This window comes from Perca flavescens, chromosome 17, assembly GCF_004354835.1.
Source record: "Perca flavescens isolate YP-PL-M2 chromosome 17, PFLA_1.0, whole genome shotgun sequence".
Lineage (NCBI taxonomy): Eukaryota > Metazoa > Chordata > Actinopteri > Perciformes > Percidae > Perca > Perca flavescens.
The window spans coordinates 17,305,208-17,327,707 of NC_041347.1; the positions used below are offsets into that span (position 1 = coordinate 17,305,208).

At 40.2% G+C, this 22,500-nt stretch overlaps 2 protein-coding genes across 4 annotated transcripts in view; one reads left to right on the top strand and one right to left on the bottom strand.

Annotated features, from left to right (window-relative positions):
* Positions 1-17,484, top strand: part of LOC114572063 (Kv channel-interacting protein 2) — a 91,021-nt gene extending 73,537 nt beyond the window's left edge. The window contains exons 2-9 of one of the 2 annotated variants that reach the window (XM_028603486.1): positions 13,155-13,253; positions 14,157-14,281; positions 14,487-14,556; positions 14,972-15,042; positions 15,272-15,379; positions 16,892-16,996; positions 17,167-17,229; positions 17,399-17,484. In XM_028603486.1, the coding sequence (XP_028459287.1) occupies positions 13,155-13,253; positions 14,157-14,281; positions 14,487-14,556; positions 14,972-15,042; positions 15,272-15,379; positions 16,892-16,996; positions 17,167-17,229; positions 17,399-17,446 (689 nt within the window). In that variant the 3' untranslated portion in view covers positions 17,447-17,484. The remainder of the gene's footprint in view (positions 1-13,154; positions 13,254-14,156; positions 14,282-14,486; positions 14,557-14,971; positions 15,043-15,271; positions 15,380-16,891; positions 16,997-17,166; positions 17,230-17,398) is intronic. The other variant, XM_028603487.1, reaches the window with a different exon arrangement.
* Positions 17,485-19,567: 2,083 nt separating this feature from the next.
* cox15 (cytochrome c oxidase assembly factor COX15) overlaps positions 19,568-22,500 on the bottom strand; it is an 8,734-nt gene continuing 5,801 nt past the window's right edge. For both annotated transcript variants that reach the window (XM_028603478.1, XM_028603477.1), the window contains exon 9: positions 19,568-20,478. In XM_028603478.1, the coding sequence (XP_028459279.1) occupies positions 20,347-20,478 (132 nt within the window). In that variant the 3' untranslated portion in view covers positions 19,568-20,346. The remainder of the gene's footprint in view (positions 20,479-22,500) is intronic.

The window sequence follows — 22,500 nt, forward strand, 5'->3', positions numbered from 1 at the left end:
GACATGAATTTTCCCAGTCAGGAACTCATTTTTCAGATTACACCACACGAGTGCAGCACACTGGTTGTATGTACTTTTACGGAAACCCTTTCCCCCTTTACCTTGGTACGACAAAAAAAAGTTTGCAATGGTAGTTGAAATATGAGTCTCTTTTTTTGTGAAGCCGACCTTCAACCAATGTCAGTTTTGTACGAGAAAAAAATATAGATGAAATATGAATTGAGGTTGAAATGCCTTCTCATTTCCCTCTAGCCATTAAGTCATTTTCTGGTGAGACAGAGCGAGACAAGTAAACTAAGGAGACTGTGAGACTTGCATTACTTTAATGAGCTGTGTTGCTGACCTTACGCTGATTAAACACATACATACACACACACGCATACATTTGTGTTCTCTAAAGAAAGTGAAAGAGGGAGGAAAAGAGGAAGAGCTGGATGTGTGTGAAGAAGATGCATACAGTATGTGTGAAATGCACTCTGGTCTGGAAGTTTAAATGGCTCCGATAGATTTAAAGCCAATGGCTAATGGCTGGAGTGTGTTCTTTAGAAGTTTATAAGGTGGACATTTTACAATGGTATGTTCAGAGCTGGATGGCCTGACAAAAGAGTTTCTAACACTGTGGTTTCCTCCACATTTCTCTTGTTCTAAAAACATTCACTGGATAGAATTAGTCGACTTTGACTTACTCAAGATGCAAAATAAATCTCTGTGTCTGCCAGTAATACATACATGCATTTTATTTTCTCCCACCTGTCCCTGACATTTCCTTGTTGCTGTCTCTAAGAGGATATTTGTGTGACTACATAGGAACTTTCTAGAAGCCTAAACTTTAAACACTCCAGACATGTTCTAAAGTATGTAGAAAATACTCTGTTATGGTTCATATTTAGTTTAACATGGTTTTACCATAAAAAAGTAAAAATAAAACTCTGAAAAGAGGCTCGACGCACATCTGCTCTTTCTTCCTCATTGAGAAATTCATGGCCGCCCCGCCCTCCATGCTCGTGCTCACACTAGTTTGAGACTATTTCGCTGACAACATTCTAGCATCTAGGTTGACCGGTAAAAAAGTAGCACACATCAAGATGGCTGGAAACATCGGAGGGATTCAGACATAGGCCTATGTGTGCATGTTTGAGCCTCACTGGGGCCATATGCACCACAACCTTTTTCAGCCTTTGATTTTAGAATAAATTGCTGGCACTGGGCTCGATGGGGTCCTGGAGGTCAGGGACTTGTTCCAGTGATGTTTCATCACTTCTCAAAAGGTTTTTGATACTTTAATGTATCTCCTTGCCTTCATATAAACTCAGTTATTTTATTATTGCTGAGCTGACTTGTTCTCCCATCAAACACATTTCACTGTACCAGTGACCCTGTGTTAACATACATATGAGCAATACAACTGAAACTTTGAAACTGAAAAATTATTTTGAGAATACAACAATATGTTCAAAAACTCTGTGTGTATGTGTGTGTGTGCCTTTGATGAACACTATAGGTTTAGCTCCATAAACAACATCCTTCATCTTTTTGCTGTATACAATACGACTCAGTAAATAATTTTTCCTGCTTAAAAGGTTATTTGACTATGATCAGCACAGTGTATGTGTGTGTGTGTGTGTGTGTGTGTGTGTGTGTGAGGGAGAGGGATAAGTGAAGGTAAATTGCTTAGCGGTCAGCAGAGGACCCATTTGTGTCAAAGCACACACACTCGCAGAGACACATCCATCTACCCTCATTGTTATTGCCCTTCAATAGATAGGTTTGCAAATGGAGTATGCAGTGTGTGTGTGTGTGTGTGTGTGTGTGTGTGTGTGTGTGTGTGTGCGCGTGCAGCCAATTTAGAGTCTGTAGGGGTCTGAGGACATTATTTCATCAAATCTAATGATAGAGTCTCAACCTTAAAACAAATAAAAAATGTCTGAATGTGAAGCTTATAATTTTAAAAAAAAATTGTTATTTGGGGTTTTCATCGACCAGCCATGAAGTCAGGATTCTAATCTGTTGGGGTATGTTGAAACAAAAGCACGTAGATACTGCATCTTCTATCAGTGGTTTGGACAACAAGTATCTTATAAACATAAAAAAAAACTGAAGTGAGTGTGGAGGAGACTGACCTTGTCCTTGTCTGGGGCTCTATCTGTCTCTGCCCCTCTGATGGCTAGCCCGCTAGAAGATGAGAGCCTGGGACACAGGAGGATCAGACGGGATATTTAATACACAACTCTCTCTATCCTCCATCCGCCATGCTCCTCTCTCTATATTTGTCTCTCTCCCCACTCTTCTCTCGGTGTTTGTGTGTGTGTGTGTGTGTGTGTGTGTGTGTGTGTGTGTGTGTGTGTGTGTGTGTGTGTGTGTGTGTGTGTGTGAGAGAATGAGACACTATTTGTATGACAAGTGCTGTATGGATAAAAGAACAGAAGTTGTTGACGCTCTGCTGCTCTTCCTCTGACACACGTCTGCAGAAAGATGATAACATTACAACACTAAACTAATTAATTCACACACACGCAGACCTGTCCTTGAAAATATCCCTAGCTAACTTATTAGAGTTTCGAAGATTTGCGTTACCACAGCTAAGCCTTGTGTCTGAAGACCTTTTCCCATATGCAGCTTAACACGTAAATGTTCTGGCAGTTTGTAATGTCACACTCGTATGAAATGCTTCAGCAATTTTCAGCAATATTACATAAACTATTCTGGGGAATATCTGGGATCAAAAGCAGCAAGATTCCCAAGAAAAGCCTGATCTGAATCAAGTAATGCTTTTTAGAAAACAAGTCGAAATCTGAGCTTGTCACATTTGGAAACGATACAGTCAAGAAAAATATGCAAAATGTCTTTGCATATACTGTAGTTTTATATACCAGCCTGAAGGAAATATCACAAAAGAGACTGCACTTTTAATAGAACCTATAAATAAACCTGAATATTGCCTGAGAACACACATTTCTAACCATCTTTGATCAATGCAACATTCTTTTCTTCTTCCATATTATGTTACAGTTGTTGGTCTCTGCCACCATGTCTTCTTTTTTCCCTTTTGCTTTAAGATGGACATATTATGCTTTTTCGTATTTTCTGTCACATCTACAATGTTATATTACATTATTTCAAATAATGAGGTAAACGTATTTTAGAGAAATTCCCTTTAGCTAAAACGTTCAGATTTCCAATTGTTGTGAATGCTCCGGTTTCAGAGGGTGAATACATGTGCAGCAGCAATGGACAGTATGAGAGTGAGTAGTACGTTTTTTTTTTTAACATTAAAGCATGTAAACGTGTTCTAGTACAAACACAAAATTCAGTATTATCCTGAATATGCTATATAATAGTTGCCCTTGTATGTATTGTTTGTTTGCTCTTCTTAGGTTGGGCTATGCGTTTATCCTTGTTTATTAATTGTGTAGGGAGATCATGGTTGCGATACTGTTGATCCACTGTTCATACATTCAGCTCTGCTGTTCACATAAAAGCATTTGACCTATTGATAAAAATAAGGATGTAGGTTTTCAAAATGTAACATGTGCACAGCACAACTGTGTTGACCCATAAATATGTAACCAGTAGGCACAAGCAAACCATTGTGGTTTTGTTATGTGTGTTTGTGAATTGAGAAGTTTATCCTGAAATGAATTGACTTATAACTCAACTTCCCCCAATTTTCACTCTGATTCCTGACTAATTCTCTCTCTCTCTCTCTCTCTCTCTCTCTCTCTCTCTCTCTCTCTCTCTCTCTCTCTCTCTCTCTCTCTCTCTCTCTCTCTCTCTCACACACACACACACACACACACACAGTACTAACACCCTTGCAGCAGGCAGCAGGATTCAGAATAAAATATTTATGTTGGCTATTATTCACCCTGTTTTACAACACAATGGGATAGCTACAGGCTGCTGTCAGTCTGCCATTGATTTATCTGCCAATTTTATCTTCATTCATGGCTGGATCCCAGTACATGTTAGTTACTTCTGGTGGGTGGTTGAGTTTTACGTAAGTTCAGTGTTTGACTGTCTTTTGTTCCAACATAGCAATGTCTTGTGTGGCTGGAAATGGAGTTAATTTGCTCTGTTGCTGTGACAGTAATTGGTTTTAGTGGTCTTTTTAGAAACAAATCTTAAAACAACTGAAATCAAACCTTCAGAGAACTGAGATTTACGCCCTTTTAACTACTGCAACGTTTTTTTTCTTTCTGTACTATCGACCCATTCAGGATGTGTACCTGATTTGGCTCCTGGCAGGAAACAGCCGAGCAGAGTGTTTATGATTTGTTGGAGATAAGTTTAGAGCATTGTTGTGAGCGATGCAAAGCCAATTTAGATTGACTGCTTTACTCCACTCAAAAACATGCATTTAAAAAGAAAAAAAGCTGCAGCTGAGTGCCAGAAATGAACTTCAAGGCATAACAGCTTTGTCTGCTTTAGGTTTTATGTGACATATTGTCATAAATAGCAAACAGTGTCACTATACCTTTTAATATTGTGTGGACGTTTTTTGTGAGTGTGTTGGAAATTGTTAATGGCTTGTGATCTTTCATTACCCTCCCACTGTTTGTCTCTTCTCTGGAGCAGAATATAAATGAAGGACAATAAGAAAAAGAAAGAGAAAACAGCTGGAGGGGAACAGCACCGTTCAATAAAGGGTGTCTGACCTTGCACTGCCCTCTTCTGGTGTAAAAGTTAAGTGCTGCAATGTGTGTTTGGTAAGGTCAGAGGTTTTCAGCCAGTGTTTGTCTGGCAAAAAAACATGTTGTGTCACGTTTAGTGTTGAAAACCACTTGCAGGTAAAACTTTATTAATTTATGTTATCCTATTATTGAGAAAAAGAAAGAAAGAAAAGCTCATGTTTAATCATTTACAATTGAAATTTTAAAGAAAAGAAAAATGAAAATGTTTATTTTCACCTGGAAGGTTATCAAGATCATTGTGCTTGGCTTATTTTCTGTAACAGAAATCTACAAAAATGATTAATCATGGTTATAAATAGTTGTAAATCCTTGATTAAATAGCAATGCTTCACACATTCACCCCTTCAAACCACCTACATCTGTTTCTCTCCATCAACTTTCACATAAACTTGTTTCAGAAACATGACCATATAGAACAACTACAAGATATTATTATTATATTATCTAATTCTCAGTATAGATGCTGCTCATGTACACAGAAATAATCCATTGCACCCTGTTTCCTCATAAGAGAAAACCTCTCTGATCCCTCCATCTCACCTGATTGTGTGCACTTGCACATGTGCATTAGAAGCTCTCTGTAGTTTATGCTGAAAGGACTCGGCCTCAGTTGAATTAATCTGTTTTTGTCCCACATTGCAGTATTAAAAATATCCTTAAAAGCTAATGATCTATGCAAATGGATCTCCTCTTTCACTTATCTAATTGGAAACACACTAGCCAATTTTGAGCACCATTTGTCAATGACCTCCTCTCTGTCTCCTTCGCTGCACGCATACACACACTCACACATAGACACACACTCCCACTTCTCTCCTTCTTAGACATTTTAATCAGTTTTGAGAGGAATAATTGCCCAGGTAGACATCTAAATATGGAGGTATTTCAATTACTGTGTGTCTGGCTTCAGGCAAAATATTCCTCACAGAGACTAATCAACTAAGACTGATTAACCCGTGTGTGTGTGTGTGTGTGTGTGTGTGTGTGTGTGTGTGTGTGTGTGTGTGTGTGTGTTTGTTACTTGTCAACATCTACTGTAGATTAGCATTAATATCATCTCTTGGGATGCATTACAGCTGTCGCTTTCCTTATGTACACCGGCGTGAACAGTTTTGTCTCAAATAAGCTCCTGTGGTTCATCTGTGATTGTTCACCCTAGAGGAACCTTGCTGCCCTTACAAGACTTTTTGAGATGATGTCAAGGGGGAAGAAGAAATGCCTGAGGAACTTTTATTCTTTTTTTTCACCATTGGGTTGCTAATTATATCTCACACACACGCTCCCTTTCAAAGCAAATGGAGCAATACTTCTGCTCAGTTGGACACAACTACACCACAGAGCTCATATCTGATTAGCATTGAAGTGACAGCTGTCAGGTGAAGAGCTTGATGTGTGTGCATGTTTGCTGTTATGAATGTGTTTGACTTTTATATCTAAAGAAACTTTCCCATGTTACAGATTTGGTGATTAGTAATTCAAAAGACGTGTAGACACTAAATTTGGTTGATTGTTACTCGTGCTAACGGCATGGCTCTCAGGATGGCAATGTCGATCTGTCGGTTCGTCTGTCGGTCGTTGGCTACTGGATGGATTGCCATTAAATATTCATGATCCCCACAGAATATCTCCTTATGACTCTCATGGACCCCTGACTTTTCCTCTAGTTAATCTGTGACCAAATACCTACAAAACTAATGTAATTCCCATCAGCCTCAGCTGCATTTTGTGTTTAATGTTAATTAGCTAAATTTAGCATGCTAACACCCCAAAAATAAGATAAACATGGTCAACACATCAACATGTTAGGGTCGCAGACATTAGCATTTAGCTCAAAGTTGTAGAATCTTGTTTAGACATGGAGATTATGTAATTGTTATTTCAAATGCATGCCTATATTTCAGTTTGAAACCGCTTCTAAATACATGCTTACATATTGGCATTAAAATGCTGTTGAATCAACTGTTATGTAATCTAGATTCAGCCCGCAGCAGTTTTACAGCAAGTCACCAAATCAATGCATGCAGGGATACCACAGTGCAGCAGTAAAGTCAGCTAAACTGTACGTTGACATTTTTAGAAGCACCCACAACAACAGTAACAAGTTCAAAGTCATGTCTGAGTTCAACTTAAAGGGGAGATTTTTTTGTTTATTTGCAATATATTGATCTTACATTTCTGCCTTGGTATATGGCAGATGTCCTAATGCATTATGTAAGAGATAATGACAGATAGGCGCGACCAGTGATCTCTCACACTTTCATCCTTGATTTGATTCTCCAACAGCAGTGTTTGAGAATTTACTGGCCTGAATATGTCACTGTATTTAGGAATTCATGCAAAATATAGGATAATGTTTTGTGTAGATTATAACTCTATATGACCAATTGTGAAGTAATTTACATTTAATGACCATTTTTCTCAATTATGTTCTCTTTAGTCATCTCAATTTATGTGATCAAAGATCCTTTTGTAATAATGGCTCCTTCAGTGCCATTAGAAGCCCTAAGGTCTCCCTTATTGTACTTGAAGCACTCAACTGCCACAGTCACATTAAATGACAGTGATTGATGGTTGCACACTTCGAGCGTCCATGCTTCAGACATGAACTTAAACTCATTTCTTGTTGTCATTTTCTTTACTGTACCAAAGAGCACGAGTCTGCCTCTGATTAAATGTAGTGTTGTTCAGTCTCACAAGGCTGCTCTAAGATGTGGGGTCCCTGAGGCTCAGCAGCTATACTGTTAGCTCTATGTCTCATTTTGACTCTCAGAATCATTCATCACACGGTAGACAGATCAAGCCCTCCGTAAACCTCTCTCTCCCACTGCTTCCCTTTTACCCTCCTCTCCATCTCCTGGTTGTTTTTTTTGTCTGCCGTTGAGCCGACCTGCTCACAGGCACAGAGAGACAGCACATATACAATATAAAGACAAAATTAGGCTTTTAAAGCGTTAGGAATTACATATTCCTTCCACTCTCAGTTTCCAATAGAGCATTTACTTCCAGTTTTGATAACAGGGGAAGTTATTGAACATGCAATGAAGATGAAAGTGATGAAGCCAAGAGCTGTCACTTGCCACTTTTGCTAGCCATTTCTTTTTTAGGGATAGACTGATCTAACTTTTTCTTTCCCAACACCAATTCCAGAGACAAGACAACAACCAAATGCCCCCATACAATATATATTTATGTTTGAGTGACAAAGTCCTCTAGCACCTGTGGTAACTTTGACTCCTGTCCATTTGGAGAAAAGGAGGATGTTTTTTGACGTTTTCATAGTCACCGAGGGAGGAGGTCACGGATATCTTAACAAAACGTTGGACTGTGACTCACAAGACCATTGTTCTCTTCCCATTTCACTCAACATTATGTTTGAGGGTTCAAATGACATGTCTTATTTACTGTTATTCCATCTTTAAGGCCTAAAGCAGTCATTCACAAGCCCCCCTCAGTTAGGTTAAAAACATATGGGAAGTCTAGAAAAATCTCCATGCCAAAATGCATCAACATGGTCCCATTCTTTTAAATCCTCTTCTTTTTTCAGTTTTTCACTTCCAGTTCTAGGATGTCAGTGTGCCAGATGTGACATCAATATATCCAAACTGAAATATTCCCCATTGTGCTGGATTGTGTATGCAATACATATTATAGCCAGATTTCCTCTCCAGGCTGAGATGTGTTTATGTGTGCACGTGTGTTGTCTTTACACTCAGGGGAGATTACCACATCTGTGAGTTTGTCCCCAGTAGCCACTGGGTCAGATGCTTTGCCTCTCTGTCATCACAGTCTCCCTTCTTCCTACAGTTTGTTAGTCTTTCTCTCTGCTTCTTCTTCTCCCAATTGTATCCTTCATTTTGCCCCTGCTACCTCTTTTTGATTATTTTTTTTTATTTGGTCCTTGCTATACCCCTTGTTGCTGTCATTTCCTCCTTTAATCATTCCACTGTGCCCCTCCTTTCCCCATCTCTCTACCTATCTCATCTCCCAATTAATTTTTCTCATCTGTCTTTTGTATGTCCCCCCTCTGTTTCCCTGCTTAACCTACAAGTAGTACTCCTCCATCCTTTTCCCTCCCTCCTTTTCTCCCCTCCCTTCTCTGCCCTCCCCTTCACTCAGTCCCATCACTGACCCAATTAAACATGGGGAGGGACAACGCAGGAGGAGAGTGACGGAGGTAGGGCGAAAAAGGGAGGGAGAGGGAGGACAGGCAGAGACTAGAGAGAGTTTGAGAGTCAGTGGCTAAAAAGGCAGAGAGAGTCACAAAACAATTGCTGCCAACCTGCCAGAACACACACAGTGAATTTTCCGAACTTCACCTGGAACTTAAACAACCTTTGACAGCCTCTGAGGCGTCGGGGGTGGAGCAGCAAGTCGACATTCCTGCTGGCACGCACTTACTGTTCTCAATGAAGAAACAAGGAGAATAACAATCTACCTTCAGTGAAGAAAGCGGGCGGGGAGGCGTGCAGAGTTAGGATGAAGGCGGCACATAGCGGGAGGCTGAGAGGAGAGACTGAAGAGACGAAGACGGTGCATTCCTGGTTGGAGCTGAGGGGGGGAAAGTGGTAGCCCCGGGGCAAGGGAAAGATTTTTTTTGACAGAAACAGAGAGAGAGGAAGGAGGAAAGGATGCATCTGTTCTTCCAAGAAACATGGGAGGTGGAGGGGCTGCAGACCGTGGGCATCCTACTGGTGGTCTGCAGCTCCCTCAAACTGATGCACTTTCTGGGGCTTATCGACATTTCCACGGCAGGTAAGGAAAATGGTAAGCGAGTGAGAGAGAGGCGCCAAGTGAGAAGTCAAAATGATGAATTTGGGGAGGGGATGTTCGGAGGAAAAACACTCAGCTGGAAAGGGAGGTGTCTATGTCTACACACAGTATGTGTTTTTGTGCGTTTGTTAGGATCAAACAACAAAGTAATTTGGCCTAATTTCTCAACTGAATAGCTGTCATGTTTGTCAGACCTATTTATGGTCTGTGTGTGTGTGTGTGTGTGTGTGTGTGTGTGTGTGTGTGTGTGTGTGTGTGTGTGTGGCTTTGTCTGATATTGAACTACTAAAGTAAATAGGGTGTGTCCATACCTTTGTAACTCACATGTAAGTGCAGAATGTTAAAACTGATTATTTTGACTGCATTATTGACACAAAACAGATTCATAATGACAAAAGAAATGCATGTGAATGCCAAATTCATGTCCCAAACAAATCCTAATGTAGGCCCATGGATACTGGGAAAAAGACATCTCTGAAATTCATCATTCAATACTTTACTTCCTACAGATAAATGATTCTGTCTGTAGATTTTTTTTTTTATCAACCATGGATTTTACTTGTCCCTTTTGAGGATGTGCTTTTGATGCTTTTGCTTAAAGGGGCACCCTATATTATACATCAAGACGAGTTTGCTCGTTGTGAAGAGTTGTACAATATTGTATCCTACATTTCCCGTAATGCATCATGTTAATGTTTTTGGAGCTTGAGCAATATGCTGGAGCTTTATTAGTGGCTAAAAAGCAGGATATCTCTGGCCCTGTTTCATTGATTCTGAGAATTATTTTATTGTTTGCTTCTTGTGAGTCCCCCAAATGTATGGAAGTGCAATACTAAATAGATTGAGTACAGTTAAGACTAAACATAGACAGGAGAAGTGGAAGGAGATGAATGACATTAGGTAAAGGTCAGTAAACACAGACACACAAAGAACCAAACAAACCAGCAGGATGTCTATATGTTCTAATTTTATCCTGATATTTGTGAAAACTGCACCGTTTTTAAAATTGCAGTCCTATCTCTCTCATCACTAGGTTTAAGGAGGCCTAGAGATCATCGCTGAAAAGGTTTAATGTTGGATCTGCAGTATACTGTATTACTGTAATGTGTGCTGCCTTCACTTTAGTTGATAGTTTCTCTGTGTCTTGAGAAAATCCTCAGATCTCATGGTTTAACATGGAGCTTCTTCAAAAGTTACTGGAAATTGCCAAATATGTGTTACCATTGAACTAAAAATAGAGCTGTATTTCTTATTTCCAGAAGAGTTGTGGTGGTTTGTCAGTGTACCCTAGGGGAAACCATTGAACTCTAATTGCACAATCACAACATGGCGTGCTAAGTAAGATAGTCTTGATGCCGTACAACAGCTGAAGAACACAGACAGTTCTTTTCTCCCTTCCTGATGAGGAATACAAGACAGTTTTTATTTTTTTGCCTACTCAGGCCAAAATGAAAGAATTCCTGGTGTCATTGTCAGTGCCACTCAAAAAACAATTTTAACTTCAAAGGCTGGAGAACAAATTGATCAGGTTCCTTCAATAGTGTAATGTGTGTAGTGACCTATTGTTTTCAACAAAGGACTGTTTTCATTCTGTAGCCTTCTGTTTTACTAACTTCCATATTAAGTAAGTACTCTATCTTTCTATATTCTATGTTGATAGTATGCTTTGAAACAGCTATGAAATAGAAAGAACAGCAGTTTGGTTTTTAAGATAGATAGATATAGTAGATGATGTGAGTAGGATGTTTGTGGGGCATGTTTTATAATGGGACCTTAAAGAGATGTGCTTGTGCCCAAGTGATTGAACATCTCTATTCCAAGACAAACTTGGCCAAGACAGCTGGAGCACATTTACTCAAAGACATCACAAAACAAGATGTTTCATCACCAGGAAAGGAAATAAACTACAGAGAAATAAACAGAGGAGATGGAGAAAGGGCTGTGAGACAGCGAGAGAGGAAAGGGTATCTCAGTCCTAAAACAAGCATATCTAAGCATTGACAGTTTTCGGTTAAACTTTACTTGAAGGTATCTAAATAAGAGTGACATGACACTGTCATGAACATGTCATAAAGATTATTAAACAAGTCATAAAAGTATATGACATAACGCTTCTGTCAGTAAGTGTCATTCAGTTTTTGTCATAACAAGTTATGGTTAGCGTTAGAGTTAGGGTTAGGGTTCATGTGTCATGACAGTGTCATGTGTCATGACAGTGTCATGTTACTCTTATGTAGATACCTTCAAGAAAGTGTTACTTAGTTTTCAGTAGATTCAGCTTTCATGGTCCTTACAAGTATTTCAAGTTCAGTGATGCAGAGGAAGTTTTATTTATTTATTTAGCACTTTGTAGCAAGTACCTTTATTCAAGGATTTTGTTTAGGTACTGTTTTAAGGTATTTTGACTTTACTAATGTTTCCATTTTTGTTTGCTACTTTTTTTTTCAATTTCACTGAATCTTGTAAATTGAAATCTTGAAAATATAACTCCACTACATTTATTTGACTGCTGTTAATAAGCTTGAATATGATGTATGTTGTGCTGTAAATTGAAGTAACAACTAACAGTTAAACCAGCAACAGTGTATTAAGTTACAATTAGTTGACGAAAACCATCTTGACCATTTAATAGCTGTTCTGGAGCTTTCGATCGTATCAAATGATCTTCCTCTGCAGATGGAGTTGCCAGATGGTCAAAGTATTTGATATTAATTTCCTAGTTGTGGGCAGCTGTTGGGTCCATATGGAAATAGAATATGTACTTAAACACACACAGACCCTGGGGCAGAGGGCTGGGCCTGTGCTTGGCGACTGAATCTATTAATCTGGTATCCATTGGACAAATGTGCTCTGTCTGTTCTGGCTCCAAATGATGCAAGAACCACAGGTCAGGAGAGGCCAGAGTGCTTGAGGCTCCATAGGGCAGAGAGACAAAAGGTTGATACATCACAGAGGCTAGATAGTCAGTGGAGGGACTGTGGTTCTATTGGTTTTTACCCCATCATGGCCTTCATCCCTCAGACCACTGGGGTCCTGATAGAAGGGGTGATGGGACTGTTACCATGGAAACTAAGAGGCAAGAGTAAATACGTAGGTTCATGTGTGTAAATGTGTTTTACTTCCTCTATCTGATTTTAATTATCATTCTGTGAAACTCGCCAAAATAGGCATCATGAAGTGTGCTTTCTTTGAGATGAGGTACTATGGTGGTAGATGTGATGGGCTCTGTTTGTGGTTTTTGTTGGTTTTGCAGTACATCTGTCTGGCAAATTATATTTTTCTATGAAGTGAAATTAAATCCTTAAGCCGATTGTGAATTAAAACTGTTGATGTTTGACTTGTTTTAAATTGAGACTGATTTTTCGTATTTCTTTTGCTGAATGTGGCATTGTGGTATGAGAGCCAGCCTGATTAGGGAAACTGTGTTTATAGGGGTCACGCTGTGCTGCTGTTGTGTGGTAATATCTACTGTTTGAAGTGGTACTCGTGGTCTCCCATCGCTAAGCCAGGTCAGCAGGCAATTGCCAATTTGGCTTAAGGGCATGAAGCAGTCCGTTGTTGCATCTGTTTGTTGCATGGAGTGTGTTTTGGGTTTTTGTAGGCATGTGTGCATGTGTGTGAAAACAGAATTTCATTTACAGACTTTTGTGCGTGTGCGTGTGTCTAACCTTGTGATATGGTTGGTGATTACAGGTAATCCTGCCACCAGCCAAAACAAAAAAACCATAAAGCAGCGATTCCTCAAGCTGCTGCCATGCTGCAAGCCCACGGTTGCCCCCTCAATCAGTCAAAGCAAGTGCTCCTTCACTATCTATACATCTCTACTTTCTTCCATGTGTCCAGACTCTTTAGTGAATTACCTTAAGAAGATTCATATACAGATGCTTGTGTGGATTCAGTCTTGTACACCCAGCCACCAAAAAATTCAGTATACTTTAACCAACATACAGCCATACAGGAACACACTCAACCCCACCAACTCCAAAAAACACGTGTTTTCATATTTTTTGATTGCATGTTTTGTTCTCTTGGGCAATGGAACACGTGTGTGTGTGTGTGTGTGTGTGCGTGCTTGCGTGTGTTTGCGCTTGCGTGTGTGTGTGTGTGTGTGTGTGTGTGTGTGTGCGTGTTTGCGTGTGTTGCGTGTGCGTGTGTGTGTGTGTGTGTGTGTGTGTGTGTGTGTGTGTGTGTGTGTGTGTGTGTGTGATTGTGTGTGTTTGCGCTTGCGTGTGTGTGCAGTTGTTGACAGTTATTTCTTTGGCAAAACAGACGGAATAAGGGATATCTGTTTGTGCACTTTTTGAAATGTGCCTTCTTTACCATTTTGATTCATGTTAAACCTCTTCTCTCACTCCCTCTGTAAGGAGCTCTCCCCAGTGTACTTCAACTTTTCTGACAAGTTTTCTGACAAGAAATTCAGTCATTTTATGGATGCTTTATTGACCATGTTTTGCTTTGTGATATGAAGTACTATAGCTTGTGTTGGAACAAAGATGTGAGGAAAATGCTTAACCTAGTAACCTCACAATTATGTATAGAAGATTATTTAAGATTATCGTTGTAAATAACTTATACTGTATGATGAGCTCAAGAGTTTGATGACTTCATTCAAATCTGTTGGCCAGGTCATGGCTGTCCTGTAGGCTGGTGTGGGTGCAGTGATGATTAACTAACACTGGTCTCTCCCTCACACAGACAGCGTGGAAGATGACTTTGAGTTATCCACTGTGTGTCATCGCCCTGAAAGCATGGACAAGCTGCAAGAGCAGACTAAGTTCACCAAGAAGGAGCTGCAAGTCCTCTACAGGGGCTTCAAAAATGTAGGTCTGGCTGAAGAAGAGAGTGATAAGGCAGACTGCAAATAAAAAAATAAACCTAAAAAAACTCTGGTTCTAGTTACATCATTATGGGAGTTAAGAACAGCATTAAGTCTGGCATGTCTGAAGTTACTGTGTAGTCCTTTATACTGTATATTGTGCTAGGTGGGTACTAATGAGATTTCTTAATTCACATTTCATATCCCAGGAGTGTCCAAGTGGTGCGGTGAATGAGGAGAACTTTAAGATCATTTACTCCCAGTTCTTTCCACAGGGAGGTGAGTTGTCAACTCCTACTGCTAAACCTGGAGAGCTCCAACTGTGTCCATACTACTTTAGTTTACCCCATTCGTTCTATCTTTATTAATTTCATAGACTTCAGGTAAAAGTGTAAATAAAATCATTTGATTTGATTCTGTAGAGGTACAAATGGAGCTTTTAATCATCACAAGGAAATGCATAATTAACTCATTAAAAATCTGCTATGTTGAACCATAGTCCATGCACTGCAAAGAGGCGAGGCAATTTTTCATTTCATGATATTTAGGTTGATGAAATGTTGACCACTCGCCTCCAGTTGTATTTGAAATTATTCTTATATCTTTGCTTAGCTGGCTGATAATCCAAGCTGTTCAAAGACATTGCTTCATGTTTCGAGGGCACACAGGTTACTGTAAGTCTCTACCTTTGCAGATTCAAGTATGTATGCACATTTCCTGTTTGAAGCCTTCGACACTAACAAGAACGGCTCAGTTAGTTTCGAGGTGAGCTCTATTCTTGTATCAGCTTCCTTTTTAGAGATAAGAGCAAATGTGTGCTCAGGTGAAATGTGCCACCGTGGCTGTATCAACACAAATAGGCCTATGTATTCCCTCTAAATACCTGCCCAGAGAGATTAGTGCTGTGATCAAGATTTGACTTCATTTACTGTGTTATACTGTGTTTTATGTAATGCCAAAACAATACAGTAAATTGTTCCCGGTTCTATCTCAGGACTTTGTATTTGGTCTGTCTATCATCCTGAGAGGGACTATTAATGACCGGTTAAACTGGGCGTTCAACCTCTATGACCTAAACAAAGATGGCTGCATCACCAAAGAGGTAAAACACACACACACACACACCATGGCATTCTCATGAACAGGTTCGTATGATATCGTACGAAAAGTTATGCACACTAAAACGTATGAGAAACTAGGAGACCTCCGACTGGTAACGTGACATCGGCTACAGAGCTCCGTGCTACAGAGCGGCAGTTGCTACAGAGCTTCGTTCCGCCGACTGTGCTCCGTCAGGTTAGCGGTAGTTGGTGGTTCAGTTACCACAAAATAGGGGTGTAGCACAAAATTCTGGGCCCTGTAGAAAGGCATTTTCTATGTGCTCTTCCCCGCATCCACAGCCATTCATTCTAGCATCTTTTTGGGCCCTCCTCACATGAGCTGCCGGTCGTGGTGCTCCGTCAGGTCAGTGGTAGTTGGTGGTTCAGTTAACACAGATTAGGTGACTATGCGCTGTGTACAGAGCACCGTGAGCTGCCGGTCATGGGGCTCAGTCAGGTCAGCGGTAGTTGGTGGTCTAGTTACCCCAGAATAGGTGACTATGCGCTGTGTACAGAGCACCGCGAGTCATTTCGGCGGAGATTACGGTTAAGTTTAGGCAAGAAAAATGGAGCGCTATGCGTTGACGAAAGTTAAGTTTAGGCACCAAAACCATCCATCCATCTTCGTCCATCCAAAACTACTAGTTAAATTTAGTAAAAGATTGTGTTTTATATTAAAACACTCCCAAGGAACACGCATTTCCCAGGTGAAAGTCTTTTGTTTTCCCCGGGAAGCGAACTACGCTCCCTGGCTTGTAAGTCCTGTATGTTAACCCCCACCCATCACCCCTGACCACCAATACGTGGCCAGCTGCGTTCTTATGCAGCAGTCAATGTGGTGCACACAACAAAAAAATTTGTAAATCATACGAATTACCGTGCTTATCTTTTCGTAGCTTTTCAAATATATGGTTCATAAGGACAGGCTGCACACACACACACACACACTTTACACTGTTCTTAGCTTTTTCTGAATTACTTGCTGTAATGGCTTCTAAGCAAGGCAGTAGATACTACAGGAATGACTATGAGGGCATGTCCTCAGTATTGTTAGGGATCTGGAGGCACCCTGTTAAATGTAATTTGTTGCATTTGTTAATTAATTATTTTAATTTTGATGGAAATAAAGTGTAGGAATTATTTGCCAGGATATTAGTAATCACTGAATACATCAACTTTTATTTAGAAATGTTGTATTTCAAAAGTATGTAAAACATACCCTGGCCTGTGGTATATGGTATATGGTATATGGTATATGGTATATATATATATATATATATATGACTATAACCATTATATAACCAAGTTCTTTTTGGGCATGACTGAAATAAAATTGTCATAAGTGTTATATTTAACCAACTAAATAAATAAAATGAACAGTGTATTTCTGTATGTATTTCTTTTAATCAAACAAGGTAACTATGACACATAACCTCCGTACTTCTAAAAACCTGGCTACGGCCCAGCTTTAAAGTGATTTTTTTATTTTCTTGCTTTTGTTCTTCACTTTCTAGGAGATGTTGGACATCATGAAGTCCATCTATGACATGATGGGGAAGTACACATACCCCACTATGCAGGACGATGTTCCAAGAGAACACGTGGAGAGCTTCTTCCAGGTCAAACTCAACAGTCTTAGCTTTCTATTAATGTAACCCCTAAATTTATGATTGTGTAACACCACAGAAATTCTGCTGATAGAAAAACTGTAAGAAGATAATGTACAACATTATTGAACATACAGTGTTTTTCACTAAGTACATCTTTGGCTGCTATATTTTTCATTCAGAAAATGGACCGGAATAAAGACGGGGTGGTCACCATAGAAGAGTTCATCGAGACATGCAAAAAGGTGGGGCGGAAAAGTAGATTTTTAAGAAGATTGACACCCTGTTAATGTCTAAGCATTAAGTATGCAGCTAGAGACAGGAGCCGATTAGCTTTGCTTAGCATAAAGACTGAAAGTTGGGGGAATCCCAAATTACACTGCCTCTGTATCTAAACGCCTTGCTTCTGTCTAGGATGAGAACATCATGCAGTCCATGCAGCTGTTTGACAATGTCATCTAAGGATCTGGACCAGAGAGTAGGCTGGCACCAGGGAGGGCAGTGTGTGTGTGTGTGTGTGTGTGTGTGTGTGTGTGTGTGTGTGTGTGTGTGTGTGTGTGTGTGTGCGTGCGCACGTGTGTGTGTGTGTGTGTGTGTGTGTGTGTGTGTGTGTGTGTGCGTGTGGCCGTCTTCTGAGTTGCAGGCTTGTGCTTGTGTGTCTATTGAGAGCTGCGAGTCCTGAGGGCACCAAGAGGCTCTCTCGCTCTTCCTGGACCCCCAGTGACATTTCTCCAAGCAACAATGGAGTTTCCCAGACTCCCTTTTTCATCATGCAGTACCTTAGTTTTACCCCAGAGAAAAAGGCAAGCAGCGGGCTTACAGGCACTGGCACACACACCTGTTTTATTTGAACTTTTATTTATTACTACTGAGAGAGGAACTATCGCAGCCTGTAAGGGCTGAACTCAGAGGGAGGAAGTTGCCTCCAAACCTTGATCTAAGATCACTTTTCCCCTTTTCCCTGTCATGGCTGAGATTTGGATTTGTGAATCTGATCCTGCCTCTGTGCATGTGGGTAACACTTCCCTGGAGCCGCAAGACTGCTCATGCACTGGCTAACAAAAATAAAAATTAATCTACTGCCATCTACTGGACGAGAGAGAGAGAAAGACACTTCCTGAGGAAACAACAAATTGGAGATCCAAGCTATCCCTCGCTTTACAGATGGAGGTTCAAACGTGTGTTGTTTTCCATGAGGAACTGATTACAATATCGCATGATGATGTCACTAATATCCAATTATGTATTTACAGAGATACTCCAAAGTCTGCTCGTCTGTCTGCTGTTCCTAGTCATTCACAGGTGCCTCACCCTTTGTGTGCATGTGTAACAGAAAGTTGTCATCCATCTTACCTATGTGAGACTCTAATGGGAAAACAACCACCTTTATTCATGGGATTCTGGTAGAATAATTCTGAGCCTTCCAAACTATTACAGTCCTAGCTGTAGGTGTCTATTGACTGTTGTACATTTTCTAGCATTCCCAATGGTGTGATATTAGGCAGTACAATGTGGAGATTGCACTAAAACGGACAAGCTGTTTTGACTATCCCAACTTCTCTCAACACAGGACTGGCATACCACAGTCGTACTAGTCTATCAATATACATTCAAGAGGAATTTATTAGATTGCAGATTGTATTTGTGAACTTCTTGTAATCGGAAATGTCATTCAAAACCCTTGTTGCATTAAATTTGGCTCATTTAATTTCAAAGAGGCATAGTGTGTATGTGTGTATGTGTTGGTGAGAGAGACATGGTTTAATACCTTTTTTTTATGCCCCCCTCATTCTGTATTCTCCCTCTCTCTGTAACACCAAAGAGAAGATATACATTAAAAAGCTATATAAAGCCACTCTAAGTGAAGACATAGCCCACCTGTGGGATAAGAGAGAGGGAGATGCTGTGTAGTAAATAGGCAAGGGGCAATCAGAGATAAAAGGATGTAATTTGGTAAAGTGGCATCATTCAAACAGAAGTGTAGTCTTAGGTTGTAAACCCACACATTATTGAAAAGACATTTGAAGAATTTGCTACCACTTATTTATTAGCTTTTTTTCAGACTAGAACTTATCTTAAATGTAAGATTGGATAAGTAACCGAGACACTCAAGCTGTAATTAAATAGACTATGGTGTATTTTAAATGCAGAGACTGACATGGAATAGCAATAATGTTCTCCACCACGTATCACCACCTTTGCACTCTTCCAACCTCTCAATCCTCTCAGAGCACAGTATAAAGATGCACATAGGCCCTGAGAAAATATGCACTTCCAACCCTGCAAATTTCCTTCATGTTGTGCATTGTTTTAACGTTTGTTTTATTTTCTGGAGAAAAAGCGGTTTGGCTCTGATTGTTCCTTGCCAATAGTTTTTAACTTCCATTCCTGACCACAAGTAAAACCTGTCTATACCCGCATGTATTGTGTCTAGAACAATGAAAACCTACTAACCCGTTGTACTGACTGTCTAGTTAGCTAGCCTCAACTGGTTGCATTACGTATTCAAAATATGTATATTTTGTACAGAGACAATAAAAATCACAGTTACTATGCAAAATGGACTGGAGTTTGAATTTGAAATACTGTACATACTTGTCTTTATTAAAATAAGAGTGCTTTAAGCCTTACATTTCTTAAGATACAGTACAAAGCAACAATCAAAATTCAACAGTTTTTGAACCTTATAATTCATCATGATGTCAGCAAGAAATGGTTCATAACTCAAATGTACATAATTATACATATAATCCCAGCAGCCACATCTGATTCAACTAGCAGACAGTGTATGACTAAACAAGGCAACAGAGCAACTACTTGGTAACCAAATTTCCAGTCAAAACATCCTGTTTAAACTGTGTACAAGAACAAAAACAGTCTACTCTACTATATTCCTGCAGAATTCTGTCTGGCTGCAAAACATATGCGTATCCTTCACTGGAAACACTGTTGCTGTGTCATTAAAACTGGAGAGAAACTGACAATGTGCTTGTTTTTGCATATCTTTGTTTAATTCCTTGCTAAACAAAATACTTTACATTATGTGGTCATCTTCTGATGAGAACATACATCCACAAATGTTTCAGTAAGTTCCTCATTGACAGGCTTGTAATTTTTTTATCAACAACACTCCTTTCATAACACTGATGAAATAATTCTGTTACCACATAAGGATTACATTGCAGCGTAGAGATGCTTCAGCATATGCACAATAGTCCAGTGTTAAATGAAACATTTCTCTGTTTCAATGCTTCCATTTTTTCACTTTTCTCTTTGAAGGCCTCGTTCATATTCACACTCCTGGCTCAGAGGCTTGCGGTGTGGCTAGTAGGGATTGGATTTGTCCATGAAGGAGCAGGCATTCACTTGGGCATCTTGCGGAGCTCTGCCAGAACCCAAATGGCTAGTGAGAGAAGAGCCACAGAGCCAGACTGGTGAGTTGCTGCCAGTGGAGTAGGCACATAGAGTAACAGGGTGCTGATACCAAGGGCAACCTGAGGAGCATAAACACACAGAGTTCAGTTACACTGAGGAGAAATATACTTTTAAGGCAGTTACACACCAACCAGATGGCCAACCGTCGGCAGAAAAGCCAGTCGGACTGATCAGTCTCCCTAAGTTGGACCAAAAAGTGCCTCGGAACACACCGAAGAGACTAGACGTAATATGTCTCCATAACAAATCTAATCTGCATTGTTGCCCAAAAAATGAAAACTGGCAACTGATTGGACGAACACGTCGTGGGTTTGTTTTCTCTGGAAATTCAAAGACAGACTTTACAGACAGTCATAGCGGCTTGTTCAGAATACAATCTCATATTGTACTAAAATAGTTCACTGAAACATGTTTCTGAAAACATTTTAAGCGAGAAATAGGCCATGCAGTTGCTGAATCTGTCTTCATTTCAGATCAACAAAGGTCAGTTTAAAAGATTTCCGTCAGATTTTGAGAGACTCTAGTCACGCTCATTCCGCTTGCCATTTCCGGGTGAGTCCCAACTGCCCTATCTCCGACTGAACATGTCAGGTCGGCCAAAATGAGGGCTGACAGCCCCTTGGACGGACGACGGACGATTATCGGCCCGGTGTGTAGCTGCCTTAAAGGGGTGATAGAATGCAAAACCGATTTTACCCTGTCATAGTTGAATAACGACAGTTCGATGGGTAAATAGGACATACATAGAAGCTCAAAGTCCCACTGACACCCCTTTACTATGAAAATCTCATATTTTGAAACTGCCGCTGAAAACGGGCGAATCTCAACAAAGCTAGTTGCTTACGAAAGCATCTCAAAATCCGGAACCTTAAGAGAACAGTCACGCCCCAACATTTACATAGGCTACACAACTGACCTGAGATCAGGTAGTCTTCTGAATCTAGCTAGGTCACGCAGATATCTGCTATTCCATTACAAAATTCACTTCTGAAACTTTTTTTTTTAGACTATGTGTCAGAGTTCAGCGCCAGTGCTGCCTGTGTTGTTGCCTCACCGCCCAGCCTGCCTTCCTTTACACACCCCGGCCTGCTCTGAGCTCGATTGAGCTCTGTTACGGCTTGCAGCCCACAGCACTCCATACCCGCGCAAAGTCACCGGTTTTTGGCAAATGGACTACTACACGCCGGTGCTCTGACAGAGCTCCAGGGCCTGCAGCTCCCCTCTTCCTGCTAGCTAAATGCCCGGTGTGTGTGAGTAAGAGCGTGGTCAGCGAGCTTGTTGCACCAGCAATCTGTTACCACAGGTTCCAGTTAATCTTTTATTGTGTGTAATTATAATGTGTTGAGTTATTTAAACAAACGATTGGGGAAATAAACGCCGCTTGTCCGCGAGTCTCATTGATAGAGCCTGCGGCTGGATGTAGCTCTATCAATGAGAGCTAGCTCCTCCTAGAATTCCTCTGAAATTCACAAATATTCATTAACTTGAAATCGGACACCGTTGTTAGCTTTATAAGACATTTAGGGAGATGTTGTATAAGTGGCGTGACGAAATTCAAACTGTAAATATACACACATTATGCGGTAAATGAAGCTAACTATCCCTGATTTGTAGCTAGCTACACATAGCTAAGATTGAAGGGACAGTCATAGCTAACGAAACTCCCACTGTTCACAAAAAATCATTAACTTGAAATCGGACACCGTTGTTAGCTTTATAAGACATTTAGGGAGATGTTGTATAAGTGGCGTGATGAAATTCAAACTGTAAATATACACACATTATGCGGTAAATGAAGCCAATTATCCCTGATTTGTAGCTAGCTACACATAGCTAGGATTGAAGGGACAGTCATAGCTAACGAAACCCCCACTGTTCACAAAAAATCATTAACTTGAAATCGGACACCGTTGTTAGCTTTATAAGACCTTTAGGGAGATGTTGTATAACTGGCGTGATGGAATTCAAACTGTAAATATACAGAAATTACGCCAAAAATGAAGCTAACTATCTGTGATTTGTAGCTAGCCACACATAGCTAGGATTGAAGGGACAGTCATAGATAACAAAACCCCTAATCT